Source organism: Hypanus sabinus, chromosome 4 (genome assembly GCF_030144855.1).
Source record: "Hypanus sabinus isolate sHypSab1 chromosome 4, sHypSab1.hap1, whole genome shotgun sequence".
In the NCBI taxonomy this organism is placed as follows: domain Eukaryota; kingdom Metazoa; phylum Chordata; class Chondrichthyes; order Myliobatiformes; family Dasyatidae; genus Hypanus; species Hypanus sabinus.
The window spans coordinates 166135400-166150856 of NC_082709.1; the positions used below are offsets into that span (position 1 = coordinate 166135400).

Consider the following 15457-nt stretch of genomic DNA (forward strand, 5'->3'; position numbering starts at 1 on the left):
CCGCGGCTCCGGAGCCGCATGCTGCTCTTTCATCTCTGTGCTGCGGCTCCCCGTGGTTTGTTAGTTTTTGAAATGTAATTCGAAATTTGAAGATTATGGTGATCTTGTACAATCTAAAAATGTTGTGGAGACCCCATTTCCTGGCACATCCGAACCGGCTCACAATTAGCCACCGTTCCGGCTAAGGGAGATAGCCTACAGGGGTTTGTGAGTACGTGTCTTTTGGAGCATCCGCGCCCATGGGGACGGGTTGAGGGAGGCTTTAAAGCAAGGCTGTTTAGTCCGAATAAAGTTACCTTTGACTGCAGTGTCTTTATTTTAGCGCTGTGTGTAGCACACCGCTACAACGTGTTTTTTATCGCTAGTAATATACATCACCACTGCCAATGCCTGACACCCGCCAGTGCGCGCTTTCTTTTAATTCTTCGATCCAAGGTAGGCTAACTATGGAGTAACCTTCAACCCAACGTCTTTTTTTCGGAGTTCAAAATGTTTTTGTTGCATGCAGAAATGTAATTTTGTTTTCTCTGCAGGAGTTCATCAATTTCATAAATGCAACACATTATAGTTTGTTTATACATAGCATAAAGGCAAAAAAAACCGTTGTATGCAGTGTTATTTCATTTTAAATGTCAAACGGGTTTTATGGCTCCCAGTGTTTTCTTTTCTGTGGGAAATGGGTCCATATTGGCTCTTTCAGTGGTAAACGTTGCCGACCCCTGCTCTAGATAATTAAACAAACAATTCATTCAAAGCACTGTCATAGATTGAAATTACTTGAGAGTCTATTAGCTCCATCTATTGGCCATTTGTAGCTAGAGATGTTGGTTATCTACTTCAAACTCAAATCACCTGTAAACAAATAAATTAGACAAACTAAAGCCATTTCTTTCAAAACTGTTTATAACATGGAAGACAGGTTCTCATTCAGCTATGCAAGACCACCTTTGGGTTGACAATGAACTGTTGATTCCTCAGAGTGAGTATTTGGGAAGCAAAGCCCTAATTGAAAATCATTTAAACTAATGTGAAACGTCACTTGGAGACAATTGTATATTTTTGCAATTTTCTGCCTCGGTAAATTGTGGATGCTCAGTCATTCAAAAAAAAAATCCTTAACAACTTCAACATCTTCACCGGCAGGTAAAGTGACCATTAGCATCCCCCACCTGCTTTAAAAAAAAGCAGGTTTTAATGAGGTCAGTGAACGCTGACAGGATGGCCATGTGGCTGCCAAGCCAAACACCAGATGTAAAAGAGGACCCTCTCTTCTAAGCTCTCCCACAGCAAGAAATTACCCATTGAGTAAAGGAAAAGATTAAAGTTTGTTCTGAACAAGTTGGAGAAAACCTTGTGCAACACCCCCACTGATTCAAACTTCAAGTTCAAAGTGCATTTATTATCAAAGAATGTATAAATTATACAACCTTAAGATTTGTTTGTTTACAGGAAACCACAAAGCAAGAAACCCAAAACAACCCAATTAAGAAAAATAAAGACAAATACACAATGCACGGGGGGGGGGGGGGGGGGGGGGTAGAAGCACGTCAATCGTGCAAACAGTAAAAGTGAGTAACAACATTCAGAACCAAAATGAGTCCTTTGATCCGAATCCCAGAGCAGGCCCAAAGCCGCAGTATCAGCCCCTCCAATTCGCTTTGCCTTTGCTCGCCTCTTCATTGCTTGCAGTGATAATTTAGGAACATAGAAAACCTACAACACAACACAGGCCCTTTGGCCCACAATGCTGTGCCAAACATGCACTTACTTTAGAAATTAACGAGTTACCCATAGTACTCTATTTTTCTAAGCTCCGTGTATCTATCCAGAAATCCTTTAAAAGACCCTATTATATCTGTCTCCATCACTGTCGCCGGCAGTCCATTCCACGTTCTCACCTCTGCGTTAAAAAAAACTTACCCCTGACATCTCCTCTGTACCTACTACAAAGCACCTTAAAACTGTGCCCTCTTGTGTTAGCCATTTCAACTCTGCGATAAAGCCTCTGACTATCCACACGTTCAGTGCCTCTCATCATACTATACACTAGGAAAGAGTGTATTATACACCTTAACTTAGTACAATTTACCTCAGAAAAGGCATTATTAGTAATATCTTTAGACTATGGCCTTCTTTCAGACACAACTCAGTCATGACCGCAACATCATTCTGACCAATCTCTAACTGCACCACAAAACTTATTTCAAATGTTACATGTATTTAAATACAGCACTTTCAGTCCTGAATTCTTTGCCCTTTTTGAACTTTGCTTCCGTGGTACAATTTAACTTTTTGCTGTCTGCATTTGTACCCAGTCATTGGCTTGCCCTTCCTTACATTCATATTACACCCATCATCTTGTAAACCTGCTGGCTCATCCTTAGCTCTATCATCTTTATTCCCATCCCCCTCCCATATTAGTTTAAACCATTCCCATCAGCTCCAGTAAATCTGCCTGCAAGAATATTGGACCCCTTGGATTCAAGTGCAACATGTCCCTTTTGTACAGGTCCCACTTGCCCCAGAAGAGGTCCCAGTTATCGATGAATCCAAATCCTTGTCCCCACTCCAATTCTTCATCTATGCATTTATTGTCCACCTCATTCTTTTCCCCATCTTAAACTGGAAGTTCCTGGAAATTCTTAGCCCATGGCAGCCCAAAATTGGAGGCACATTCAGGTAACAGACAGAACAGAATCCATTCACCAGGAGCACACAGAAAAGGTCAATGTAATTGTGAAAGGACTGATCAACCTCCCAAACTGTTCACCCGTCAGGTATGTTCTGTCTCACTGCTGGCACAGTCTGTGGGTCTTTCATCATCTTCGTCAGTTACCTTAAAACTCAAAGTGGAGTACAAATAAGACGTCCTCATCCCCGAGGGAGGGAGGGAAGGAAGAAAAAGAGAGAAAGGAAAACAATAACATTCAAGACTGAGGTGGTTTGATTTTTGAGTATAAAGGGATCAATGAATATAGCGATCGGGTGGTAAATTGCATAGTGACCAAGTACTCTACAGATGTACTGTGGAGACTATTATGACTGGTATGTGTACTTCAATGTGCAGGCTGCAAGTAGACCACAGAAGTTTGTAGAGTTTGCCAGCTCCATACTACGGGCACAACTCTCTCCAATATCGAAGATAACATGAAGAGCTGGTGTTTTGCGAAGACAGCAACCATCGGAGCATGCCCTCTTCTGGTTACTATCATTGGGGCTGGTACTGAAGACCTGCACTCATCATTTTAGGAAAAACTTCTTCCCCTGTCATCAGATTTTGGAAGGGTCCATGAACCAATAAACACTACCACATATTCCCGTTTTGCACCGTTTATGTATTTTTTAAGGTGTTGTTCCACCAACCTGAGTGTGTCTTCATCTTGACTGTACAGGAGGCCATGGAACAACTTATATTTCGTCTGGGTAGCCTCCAACCTGATTGCATGAACACTGATTTCTCTAACTTCTGTTAATGCCCCTCTCCCCTTCTTACCCCATCCCTTATTTATTTATTTATTCCCCCCCCCAATCTCTCTGCCCCTTTCACAATCACTCCTTGCCTGTTCTCCATCTCCCTCTAGTGCTCCCCTCCCCCTTTCTTTCTCCCTAGGCCTCCCGTCCCATGATCCTTTCCCTTCTCCAGCTCTGTATCCCTTTTGCCAATCACCTTTCCAGCTCTCAACTTCACCCCACCCCCTCCTGTCTTCTCCTATCATTTCAGATTTCCCCCTCCCCCTCCTATGTTCAAATCCCTTACTATCTTTTCTTTCAGTTAGTCCTGACAAAAGGTCTCGGCCCGAAACATTGACTGTACATCTTCCTATAGATGCTGCCTGGCCTGCTGCGCTCCATGAAAATTTTGTGTGTTGTTTGAATTTCCAGCACCTGCAGATCTCCTCGTGTTTGTGTTTTTAAAACTTTAACATCATTGCTATAAGCAGCACAATTTTCTAGTTGCTGTATTCAGACAAGTGCTTAACCTTCCAAAAAACAAAAAAAAGCTATATAGAGTAAAAGAGATATAGGGCAAGTTCATAACAATACCAGTAGTTTTAGTTTGGAATAAGTTACCCATGTACCTCACAATCGATCAACAGATGATGCAATAGCCACAGCTCTATACACCGTCCTTACACATCTGGAGAGGGATGCTTATGTGAGAATGCAGTTCTTCGGCTACGGTTCAGCATTCAACACCATAATTCCCTCCAGGCTAGACAAGAAGCTCAGAGACATCAGCCTTCACCCTGCCTTGTGTAGCTGGATCCTGGACTTCCTGTCAGATCACCAGCAGGTGGTAAGAGTGGGCTCCCTTAGTTCTGCCCTCTGACCCTCAACACAGGTGCCCTCCTTTACTCTCTGTATATCCTTGACTGTGTCGCCACCCACAGCTCCAATCTGCTAATTAAATTTGCTGGTGACATTACACTGATTGACCTAATCTCAAGTAATAATGAGGCAACTTACAGAGAAGCAGTCATCACCCTGACACAGTGGTGTCAAGAAAACAACCTCTCCCTCAATGTAGCAAAAACAAAGGAGCTGGTTGTGGACTACAGCAGGAATGGAGACAGGCTAAACCCTATTGACATCAATGGATCTGGATTGGAGAGGATGAACCGCTTTAAGTTCCTTTGCATAAACATCACCGAGGATCTCACGTGGTCTGTAAATACTGGCTGTGTGGTGAAAAAGGTACAACAGCATCTTTCACCTTAGACGGTTGAAGTTTGGTACGGGCCCCCAAATTCTAAGACCTTTCTACAGAGGCACAATTGAGAGCATCCAGACTGGCTGCATCACTGCCTGGTATGGGAACTGTACCTCCCTTAATCGCAGGACTCTGCAGAGATTGGTGCGGACAGCCCAGCGCATCTGTGGATGTGAACTTCACAGTATTCAGGACATTTACAAAGACAAGTGTGTAAAAAGGGCCGAAAGGATCTCTGGGGACCCATGTCACCCCAACCACAAACTGTTCCAGCTGCTACCATCCAAGAAACAGTACCACAGCATAAAAGCCAGGACCAAAAGGCTCCGGGACAGCTTCTTTCACCAGGCCATCAGGCTAATTAATTCATGCTGACACAACTGTATTTCAATGTTATATTGATTATCCTATTGCACATACTATTTATTATAAAATTGCACACTGCATTTAGACAGAGATGCAATATAAAGATTTTTACTCATCTGTATGAAGGATGTAAGTAATAAAGTCAACTCAATTTTTTTTGACTTCACATATTTTTATTATGGTAATTATATCCAATTGTTTTCTTCATTTTTTAATAAAGTACTATTTTACTTTAATTTCTTTCTCCATTGTTACATTTAGACTCCGTACCTTACAGTTAATGAAGAAAATCTGTCTTTGGCACTAAGTACAGGCTGGTATAATGTCAACCATAAATATTAGTGTAAAGCCATACAAGCCATTTGTTGATTCTGTTGTCCAAGTTTATTGGAAGGAAAATAGCAACAGTCTGTCCTAACTATAAATGGAAAGAATCCCCCAAGATATCATTTGCTATTTTGATAGATCTATATTTGATCTGCAAGGAAAGTAAGAATTTCAATAATGACCGAACAATTAACTGAGTCACATTTGATGCCCAGGAAATTACACCTGAAATTTATTGCTTAACCTTTTGTAATACTTTAAAGGTGGTTCAGAATGTTCAATCTTTTTCACCATTTCATATGTGTACACACAGCTATTTGGATTCTTCATTTTACAGTGGACCTGAAGAAACCCTTGAGATAGCAATTCAATTCCCACGTGCTTTCCAAGTCCAACTTTTCAACATTGAAAGACAAACCTCTATGCAGATATGGGTGAATGCTGTCTCTAACATGAACACCCCATCAAAAAACAAGTCAGAATACCAGACCAGTATCAGTGTAAGAACTGAGATACCACCTCAATTTGGCAGGGACAAGCAGTGTCAGCTGATGACTTTGAAAAGCAGAGGATAAAGTAATATAGTACAGAACCAGGCCTTTCAGCCCAACTTATCCATCTCACCAGGATACATATTTTGACAAATAGGTCGAGAACGATAAAAAAAAAGCCAATTATACAAAATACTGCATTGTGTTTGAATTTTATTGGCAACCATTAAATTTAAAATGCATTTCCTTGGCTTTCATAGACCAAAATGGCCACAAAACAATACAGAAGTCAAAGTTATCAAATGTGCTTTAATGAAAAACCAGGTCACATTACAAACCCCATATAAACCATGGTTTGGCAAAACATCTTAAAGCCATGAACCAACTTTAGTACTTATAACTGCTGGCATGAATATTTTGCATGTAGGTCTACCTGTTTTGACAATTTAAAATTTTGGTGTTTGACCAAGTTGAGATTCTATTTCCACAGGTCTACAGGATCGGAAAAAGCAGCAGAAAGTTGTAAGCTCAGCCAGCTCCATCAGGGACATCCTGCATCCAGAACACTTTCAAAAGGTGATGTGTCAAAAAGTAGCATCCATCATTAAGGACCCCTATCACCCAGAACATGTCCTCTTCTCATTGATACCAATGAGGGAAGGGAGCCTGAAAACACACACTCAACGTTTCAGGAACAGTTTCATCTCCTCTGGCTATATATTTATTATATTTTAGTTTATTATGTATTGCAGTGCACTGCTCCCGCAAAACAAATGTCACGATGTACGCCAGTGATATTAAACACGATTTTGATGTACATTTCCGTCAACTCACCGTCTTTCAGCTTCATTTCACCCTAGAATCTTTAAATTAAACTATCCTGTAACATTTAGAGTCATAGTCATAGAACACTACAGCAAAGAAACAAGCCCTTCAGCCCATCAAGTCTGTGCCAAACCATCAACCAGCCTGGTCCGATAGACCTGCAAACCTGTACCTGTCCAAATTTCTCTTAAATTTGAAAGACTATGCATCCACCACTTGTGTTGGCAGCTCATTTCACACTCTCACCAGCAAGTGAAGTTCCCTCTCATGCTTCCCTTAAACATTTCAGCTTTCATCCTTAACCCATAACCTCTTGTTGTAGTCTTACCCAACCTCAGTGGAAAAAGCCTACATGCATTTACCCCATCTATACCCCTCATAATTTTGTATGCTTCTATCAAATCCTGCCTGAATTTTCCACATTCTAGGGAATAAGATCCTAACCTATTCAACCTTCCCCTACTTTTCCCAAAAACTCAGGTCCTCAGGTCCTGGCAACATCCAGCAAAATTTTCTCTGTATTCTTTCAATCTTATTTATATCCTTCCTGTAGGTAGATGACCAAAAATGCACACAATTATCCAAATTAGGCCTGACCAACACCTTAAACAATTTTAACATAACATCCAACTCCTGTAACACTAACACATACAAAAATGCTGGAGAAACTCAGCAGGTTAGGCAGCATCTAGGAAAAAAGTACAGTCGACGTTTTGGACTGAAACTCTTCAGCAGGGCTGGAGAAAAAAAAACAGGAGTAGATTTGAAAGGTGGGGGAGAGGAGAGAGAAACACAAGGTGATAAATGAAAGCTGGAGGGGGGGAAGGATGAGGTAAAGAGCTGGGAAGTTGATTGGTGAAAGAGACAGAAGGCCATGGAAGAAAGGGGGGGGGGGGGAGAGAAGAGAAAAGAGGACCACCAGAGCAATTCAATACATCGATTTATGAAGGCAATGTGCCAAAAGCTTTCTTTATGACCCTATTGACTTCTGATGCTGCTTCCAAGGAACTATGGATCTGTATTCACAGATTCCTCTTTTCTACTGCACTCTTCAGTACCCTACAGCTCACTGTGCAACAACTATCCCTAATGGTCCTCCCAAATTGCAATACCTCACACTGGTCTGCATTAAATTCCATCTGCCACCTTTCAGCCCACTTATCCAGGTGGTCCAGGTCCCACTGTAAGCTTTGCTAATCTTTCTCACAAAGCCCCCATTCTTGGTGTCATCCACAAATCTACTGATCTAGTTTACTGCATTATCGTCCAAATCATTGACACAGATGACAAACAACGGACCCAGCACCGATCCCTGTGGCACACCACTGGTGACAGGCCTCCAGTCAGAGGCAAACGTCGGGCCTCTCCTGCAAAGCAATGTTTAACTCAATTTGCTACATCACCTTGAATGTCATGTGACTGAACCTCCTTAACCAACCCCCATGTGGGACTTGGTCAAATGCCTTGCTAAAGTCCATGTAGACATCACCCATTGCCTTGCCTTCATCAACTTTCCTGGTATCTTGGCATGAAGCCATGATGATGATTCCTAATTAATCCCTATTTATCCAAATACTTATATATCCGGTCCCTGAGAATATCTTCCAATAACTTTCCACTACTGATGTCAGGCTCACCAGCTTACAATTTCCTGGCTTATTCTTAGAGTCTTTCTTAAACAATAGAACAACATCCTATAATCTTCCTGCACCTGACTCATGGTTAAGGATGTTTTAAGTATCTCTGCTAGGGCCCCTGCAATTTCTGCACTTGCCTCCCATAGGGTCCGAGGGAATACCTTGCCAGGGGCTGGGGTTTTATTCAACCTAATTTGCCTCAAGACAGCAAACATCTCCTCCTCTGTAATCTGTGTAGGGTCTGTTACCTCGCTGCTGCATTGCCTCACATCTATAGATTCTGTGTCCATCTTCCCCCAGTAAAAACAAATACAAAAACTCCAATTAAAATCTCCTCCATCTCTTTCTGTTCCACACATAGATTACCACTCTGATCTTCCCATGGACCAATTGGGTCCCGTGCTCTTAATCTATCTGTCGAAGTCCTTAGAATTCTCCTTCACACTGTCTGCTAGACCAATCTCATGCCTTCCTTTAGCCCTCCTGATTTCCTTCTTAAGTGTTCTCTTGTATTTCTTATACTCAAGTACCCCATTTGTTCCTGCCTGCCTATACCTGCCAAGCACCTCCTTTTTCTTAACCAGGGCCTGAACATCTGTTAAAAATAAAGGTTCCCTGAATCTGTTACCCTTGCCTTTTATTCTGACAGGAACATAAAAACTACTCACAAATTCACTTTTAAAAACTTCTCATTTACAAAGTACACATTTGCCAGAAAACAAGCAATCCCAATCCACACCTGCCAGAACCAACAAAATTGCCCTTTCTCCAAGTAAGAATCTCAACCAGGGGACCAGACCTATCCTTTTCCATAATTACCTTGAAACTAATGGCATTGTGATCACTAGTTGCAAAGTGTTCCCCTACACAAACTTGTCATCTGCCCTGTCTCATTCCCTTATCTAGTATCACTGTCTCTGTAGCTGGGACTTCCATGTACTGATGAAGGAAACTTTCCTGAACACATTTGACAGACTCTTTTCCATTCAGCCCTTTTACAGCATGGGAATCCCAGTCAACATGTGGAAAGTTAAAATCACCTACTACCACAACCTTGTGTTTCTTGCATCAGTCTGCAATTTTTCTACAAATTTGCTCCTCTAAATTGCATGGACTGTTGGGTGGTCTATAACATAAACCCATTAATGTGGTCATACCTTTCTCTTTCCTCAGTTCTACCCATAAAGCCTCACTAGACGAATTCTCCAGTCTGTCCTAACTGATCACCACCATGACATTTTGCCTGACTAGTAATGCCACCCATAACCCTTTCATCCCTCCCGCTCTATCCCTTCCAAAACAATGGAATCCCAGAATATTGAGCTGCCAGTCCTGCCCCTCCTGCAATCATGTCTCACTAATGGCTATCTATAATGTTATAATTCCACATGCTGATCCATCCCCAAGCTCATCTGCCTTTCCTTCAATACTTGCTCTGCAGTATATGCAGCTCAGAACATCAGTCACACCATGCTCAGCCTTTAATTCCTGAACTAATGGGTAGGCTTAACAACATCTCCATAACCACTCAACTATCTGTTCTGCTTGCTCTGGCTCCCATCTCCCTGCAACCAGTTTAAAGAACCAACCCCTGTGCAGCAATAGAAAACCTTCCCACTAAGATATTATCCTCCCACCTCCAGTTCTGGTGCTATTGAGGCCACCACCCTTCCAGTTCCCAAAAACTAATACTTTACAAAAAGTCAGTTCACCTTTATACCTGTAATCCTATACTCTCCCAACTACACTGACATTGAGTACAGTAACACTAGTTTTAAAATCAACATCAACTTCCTCCAATATATGCAGAGACATTTTCTATCCACAGCACTAAATTTTCTTTGCTGAGTGGTTTGCAACCTTGCTTTGTCCTAAACTATCCACCCATCCACAATCTCCATTCTCAGACTTTAACCTATTTCACCATTTATTTCTTCTCACCTTTAAAAGGGGCTGTTAGTAGTATTAAGTGGCACTTACTCACTAAGCCTATTTAGTGTTTCACTAGGAACACCAGATGCAAGGTGATAAAGATTTTTCTTGCCATTACCAAAACAGCTCTTTGCCTTAAAGTCAATGGGTATCAGGAGGAATATAAACACCAGTGGTAGGTCACAAATTGAACAGAAAATGACTGGAATTTTTGGATGCCAATTATCCAGGCACCAGGGCATCATTATAGAAGTTGCTCAGGGCAAAGCCCTTGGCCCAACAATCTTCAGCTGCTTCATCATAACCTTCCTTCTCTAACTAGGTCAGAAGTGGGGATGACTATACAGAAGTTGTGACATTTGCAGTTTCGCAATAAATGACTGCATAAAGCAAGACCCAGACAACATATGGGCAAGAGGTGAAAAGAGAGCAGAGTAACTGGAAAGATCTAGACAATGATCAAATATCCAATGTGAAAACGTATCCACCTACCCTTGCAATCAAAAGGCATTATCATTGTTGTGTCTGTCACCTTCATCATACTGGGACTTGCCATTTAGCAGAAATTCAATTGAAAAATTAGCGAGCTGTATAACACCGTCTGTCCCTGGGAATAACACTGCATTTCATGGAGGTGGCTCACCACCACCAACTTCTCAATTGCTATTAAGGATAGTTGACAAATTTGGTCTTCCAGCAATGCCTGTGTACAAAATAAAATGTTTTTGCACGCTGGGGCTCAGATACAGGACTGTTTCAATAAACTTCCCTGCTTCTCTAGTTTTCTCATCCTTTTTAAAAACAGTCAAAACTGATCTCTGTTCTAATATTCCCAACCAGCCTAATGTTAAGTTTTAACACTCCTGTTCACATCTCACCAATTGAAAGGGCTACGTAAAATCAAATAGTTTACATGGTCCTGTTTATAACTCATGAAGCTGTCATTACAAAATGTGCTTCATGATAAATTCATCTCACTGGTAAAAATAACAGGCAACCGTGAACTGCATTTGACAAATACATACTGTAACAGGACAAGTGAAAAGGATTGTGGTTTCTTGCTTATATGCTGAAATTGCTGACATCTTGATTTCACTTTCATGAATAACGCCAACAAAATTTTCATTTTGTTCTTCCTGTATGATAAATTGCTGGCATCTAACTATACATAGCAAGCACTAAAGAATTCATAAGTTTACAATTTAGTTTATTAATGAAGCTTACCAACACTCCAGCAACTATAGATGCAATGGTATTTCTGCTTTCTCCCCAATCAATACATTCAAATTCCGGCCAGCGAAAATTGTCCAGGAACCCTGCCATTTTAAAGAGATGTTGAGACCTTCCACCAAATATTCAACCAAAGGTGTCTTCAGCAGTCAAAATCACTTCAGAATCTAAGTGGACGAAAAAAAACACAATTATTTATTTTCCAATAGTCTCTCTCTCACTCCATTCTCTAGGAATTGCTCCATTCTAGCAAATAATGTATACAACATTCCCTCTTTTAAAAGTGCACAATATATGAATGCTAAAACAAAAGGTGCTTCATTTTATTTTTAGGGACTGCATTTGACATTAATAAGTGATGTTTACAGTCAAATCAAAAAAAACGCAGAAGCTGGAAAACCTGAAATAGAAACAGAAAATGCAGAAAACGTTAACAAGGTGAAGCTTTATCTGTGCAAAGTGAAACAGAATTAATGTTTGACTTGAAATATTAACTGATCCCCTTTCCAAAAGCATTTTCAGTATTTTCTGCAACTAAATGCATGCTTCAAAGATGTAATGTTGAGGCTTCATTAAGGACTGGTGAGGCCTCACTTGGGGTATTGTTAGCAGTTTGGGGCCCTTTATCTAAGAAAGGATAACAAGACTATGAGACATAGGAGCAGAATTAGGCCATTTGGCCCATCGAGTCTGCTCAAAATGTAGACCAATCAGGTTCACATTTTTGTGGGCAAACCATTGCTCAGGGACCTCAAAAGGTGCCGATAATGCCTGAAAAGTGATGGTTAATTTTCGACCGCTGACATTCAACTCAAGCTGCACTCCAGTTTTGCATGCCCTTCCTAAGAGCGTGCCACACAAACTTTAAAGCAACCAGATTCTGTGAAGCCGTCCTGCCCAGATGAAAGAGGCAATGAATGGAGTTCAAACAGTACGCCTCTAGTTTGCAGGCACTACGGAGCAAGGGTGACTGGATGAGACATCACAGAGGAGTTAAACTCCTGCACCCTCAGTCTTGGTGCCAGCCAACTGCAGGCTCACGACTGCTGGGTTGGTAGCTCGGTCAGCTGTCATGCCGGCATAGTCAGCCCCGATGTGTACGTGGGCCAGAGGTAATCAGCCACAGCATCATTTTTCCCTTTGACATGCTGAATATCAGTCATAGATTCCGAAATGTAGGCCAGATGGCAGGGTTTGACGCTTTGACCATGAGGAGTCTATGGTGAATGAATGCTGTGAAATGCCGACCCTCCAGTAGGAAACAAAAATGGCAGACAGCCAGCTAGTAGAGACAGAGAAGAGCGCGGTCAAACATGCTGTACTTCCTTTTGGGGGGTGGGAGGGAGAGAGGTGTGAAACTGTCAGCTGAAGGCGGGTGGCTGCAACAGGCCTCTGTTTGTGCTCTGCACCCACAGCATAGTCTGAGTTATCAGTAGGGTCGCATTCTCAAGAACTCACTTCTATCGTCAAATGCTCTGATCATTTCCGCTGACAACTCAAATGCACAATAAGGGGAACGGCCTTTAACGGCACTATACCAGGCAGTCATAAGTTCAGCAGCAAATGGAATGAAACAGTGGTAGAAATTCACCATATCTAAAAACTCCTGCAGTGCTTTGAAGTGCGAGGCAATGGTAAGTCCATAATAGTGGTGACTTTGATGACAGGGATGTTATACCTTCTGCAAAGATGTGGTGGCAGACAAAGTCAACGGTAGACAACCCGAACTGCCCACGTTGGCTTAAGCACTTGAAGAGTCAATGGAAATGTGACAAACGTTCGGTTTTGAATGCGCTGGTGACAAGTCTGTCATTCGGGTAAACAAAAACAAAATCTAAGTCTTTTAACAGTATCCATTAGTCGCTAAAAAGTCTGAACTTTTTTTTTAGCCCAAATGGCATTCACAGAAATTCAAAAAGGCCAAACAGGGTTATAACAGCAGTTTTGGGAACGTCCTCAATGTACACAAGTAGCCCAACACCAAGTCCACTTCAGCAAAAAAATATTTTTCCAGCTAAACGTGCCAAGAAATATGTGGGACCGGGAGTGGTGACCACATTAAGCTGCTAGTAATCATTGCATGGATGGCAATCACTATTGGACTTAGGCACTATGTGCAGGGGTGATGAGCTAGTCAACCTGTATACAATGCTAAACATTTCCATGTTTACAAAGTCTGGCTTCACACAGGGCAGCATTTCTGAGTCCAGTCTACGTGTACAGGCATGGACTGGCGGTCCAGTTATGGGAATGTGACGCTCGACCCCATGTTTTGTGGCTGTAGTGGAGAATGCGGACGTGGTGTGGACTGGGAATACGCCCAGCAGGCGGGTGAATTCCCACATGGTGATGCACGAGCTTGACAGAGTCATCGTGGGGAACTTACTGGGGGGAGCAGAGAAATGACTCAAAGTCCTTTGCATCCACAGATGAGATCTAACTTTGGCAAACAGTACTTTGGTGCAAAGGAAACCTGCACTGAGCAGGGGTCTAGCAACATTAGCCAATACAAAATCCCATATATAACATTGTCCACTGAAGCAAAGCCTCACGAGTCATGTCCTGTAAGTCTGGATCCTGCTACCGCTGGTGGTTTCCTGTGAGGGTCCATCGCTCTTTGCCATATAATCAATGGGCGATGCTGGCAGCACGCTCACAAGAGCACCCGTGACATAGGGGAAGCAGTGCCCTGAAAAGGGTGTACACAACAAACAACAGGTGACAGCTGGAACCCACCATCAAGGCTGCATGGTGGTCCACACTTCTTGGCTTTTTAACCAAAGCATGCATGGTAAAAACATAGCCCAGCATTGTCTAGTGTCTGCAGCTCTGAACAAGTCTGTTGGAGGCTCTGGTGACAGGACTTGTTGAGACAGGTAAAGGAGGAGCAAGGCATCTCTGACTGAGTGTAGACTACTGGCCACTTCAGCAAGCTCCCCATAGCCCTTCACGGTTGTATTAGCAAGGGCCCTGTGAACTTGATCAGGCAGTCTTTAAAAATAAAAGAAGGATGGTGATTGCCCAAGAGAGATGGCATGTGGTCCATTAGTTCTGAAGTCCCAGTGTCACCCTGGCCAGGCAAGGAGGGCAACTGTTTGGTGTACTCAGACCCACAGTCCAGAAGTCTGTATTAGGTGAGTTTTCAGAGTGACATATTTTTCAGATCTTTCAGTAGACTTGCCACTCTGGCTGCAGAGGAACTCCTCAGTGGTGCTACAATGTAGTAAAATTCAGTTTTGTCCATGGTGATGATTTCTTGCTGCATGAACCTGTGCAAACCATGAGGCAGTGCGTTGCTCCAAGACAAATGCAACTTCATACTCACTGTGTTGGTCTACGTCATTAAGGAACACTGAAATCGTCCAAGTGCTTTAGGGTCACCAATGTAGGATTTTGAGAATAAAACATGCAAGAGTCGTTTTATGTGCTTAACAAAAGCCGCAGCCCTCTACTTCCATTACGAACAAACTAAAAGACTGTTTGCCTTACGCTGATGTCATCACATCAGACACAAACTCTTAAAGTGAACACAACAACTCAATGACAGTCTATGTGAATTATGTAGAACTGTTTCTATTATGAACAATGTGTCATTGTTCACCCATTATGTTATCCTTACGTAATTCAGATAATGTTGCCCATGTTGTACGAACGGTTCCAAACTGGGAAATAGTTCAAAATACAGGTTTGGTGACTGTACAAGGTGGAGCAGACACAAGGTGCCAAATGGCCTACCACCATTTTTATTTCTTATTTTTAATGATATGCTGAAGAATTGGTGTATGGGCAGAGTGTCCTATTTGTCCATCTTTGGGATCTCTTCTGGGGAAGGCAGAGGCTGTAGAGTACAGATAGAGTACAACAGAACTCGAGGGACCAGCGTTCTTGAGGGCAGGTTTGCTAGAGCTGCTAGGGAGGGTATAGATTAGGTTGTCAGG

At 42.2% G+C, this 15457-nt stretch overlaps 1 protein-coding gene across 1 annotated transcript in view; it reads right to left on the reverse strand.

Moving 5' to 3' along the window:
* Nucleotides 1-15457, reverse strand: part of LOC132393455 (transmembrane protein 50B) — a 79770-nt gene that overhangs the window by 47345 nt on the left and 16968 nt on the right. Inside the window, exon 2 of the mRNA XM_059968707.1 lies at nucleotides 11514-11686. Coding sequence (XP_059824690.1) covers nucleotides 11514-11612 — 99 coding nt within the window. The 5' untranslated portion in view covers nucleotides 11613-11686. The remainder of the gene's footprint in view (nucleotides 1-11513; nucleotides 11687-15457) is intronic.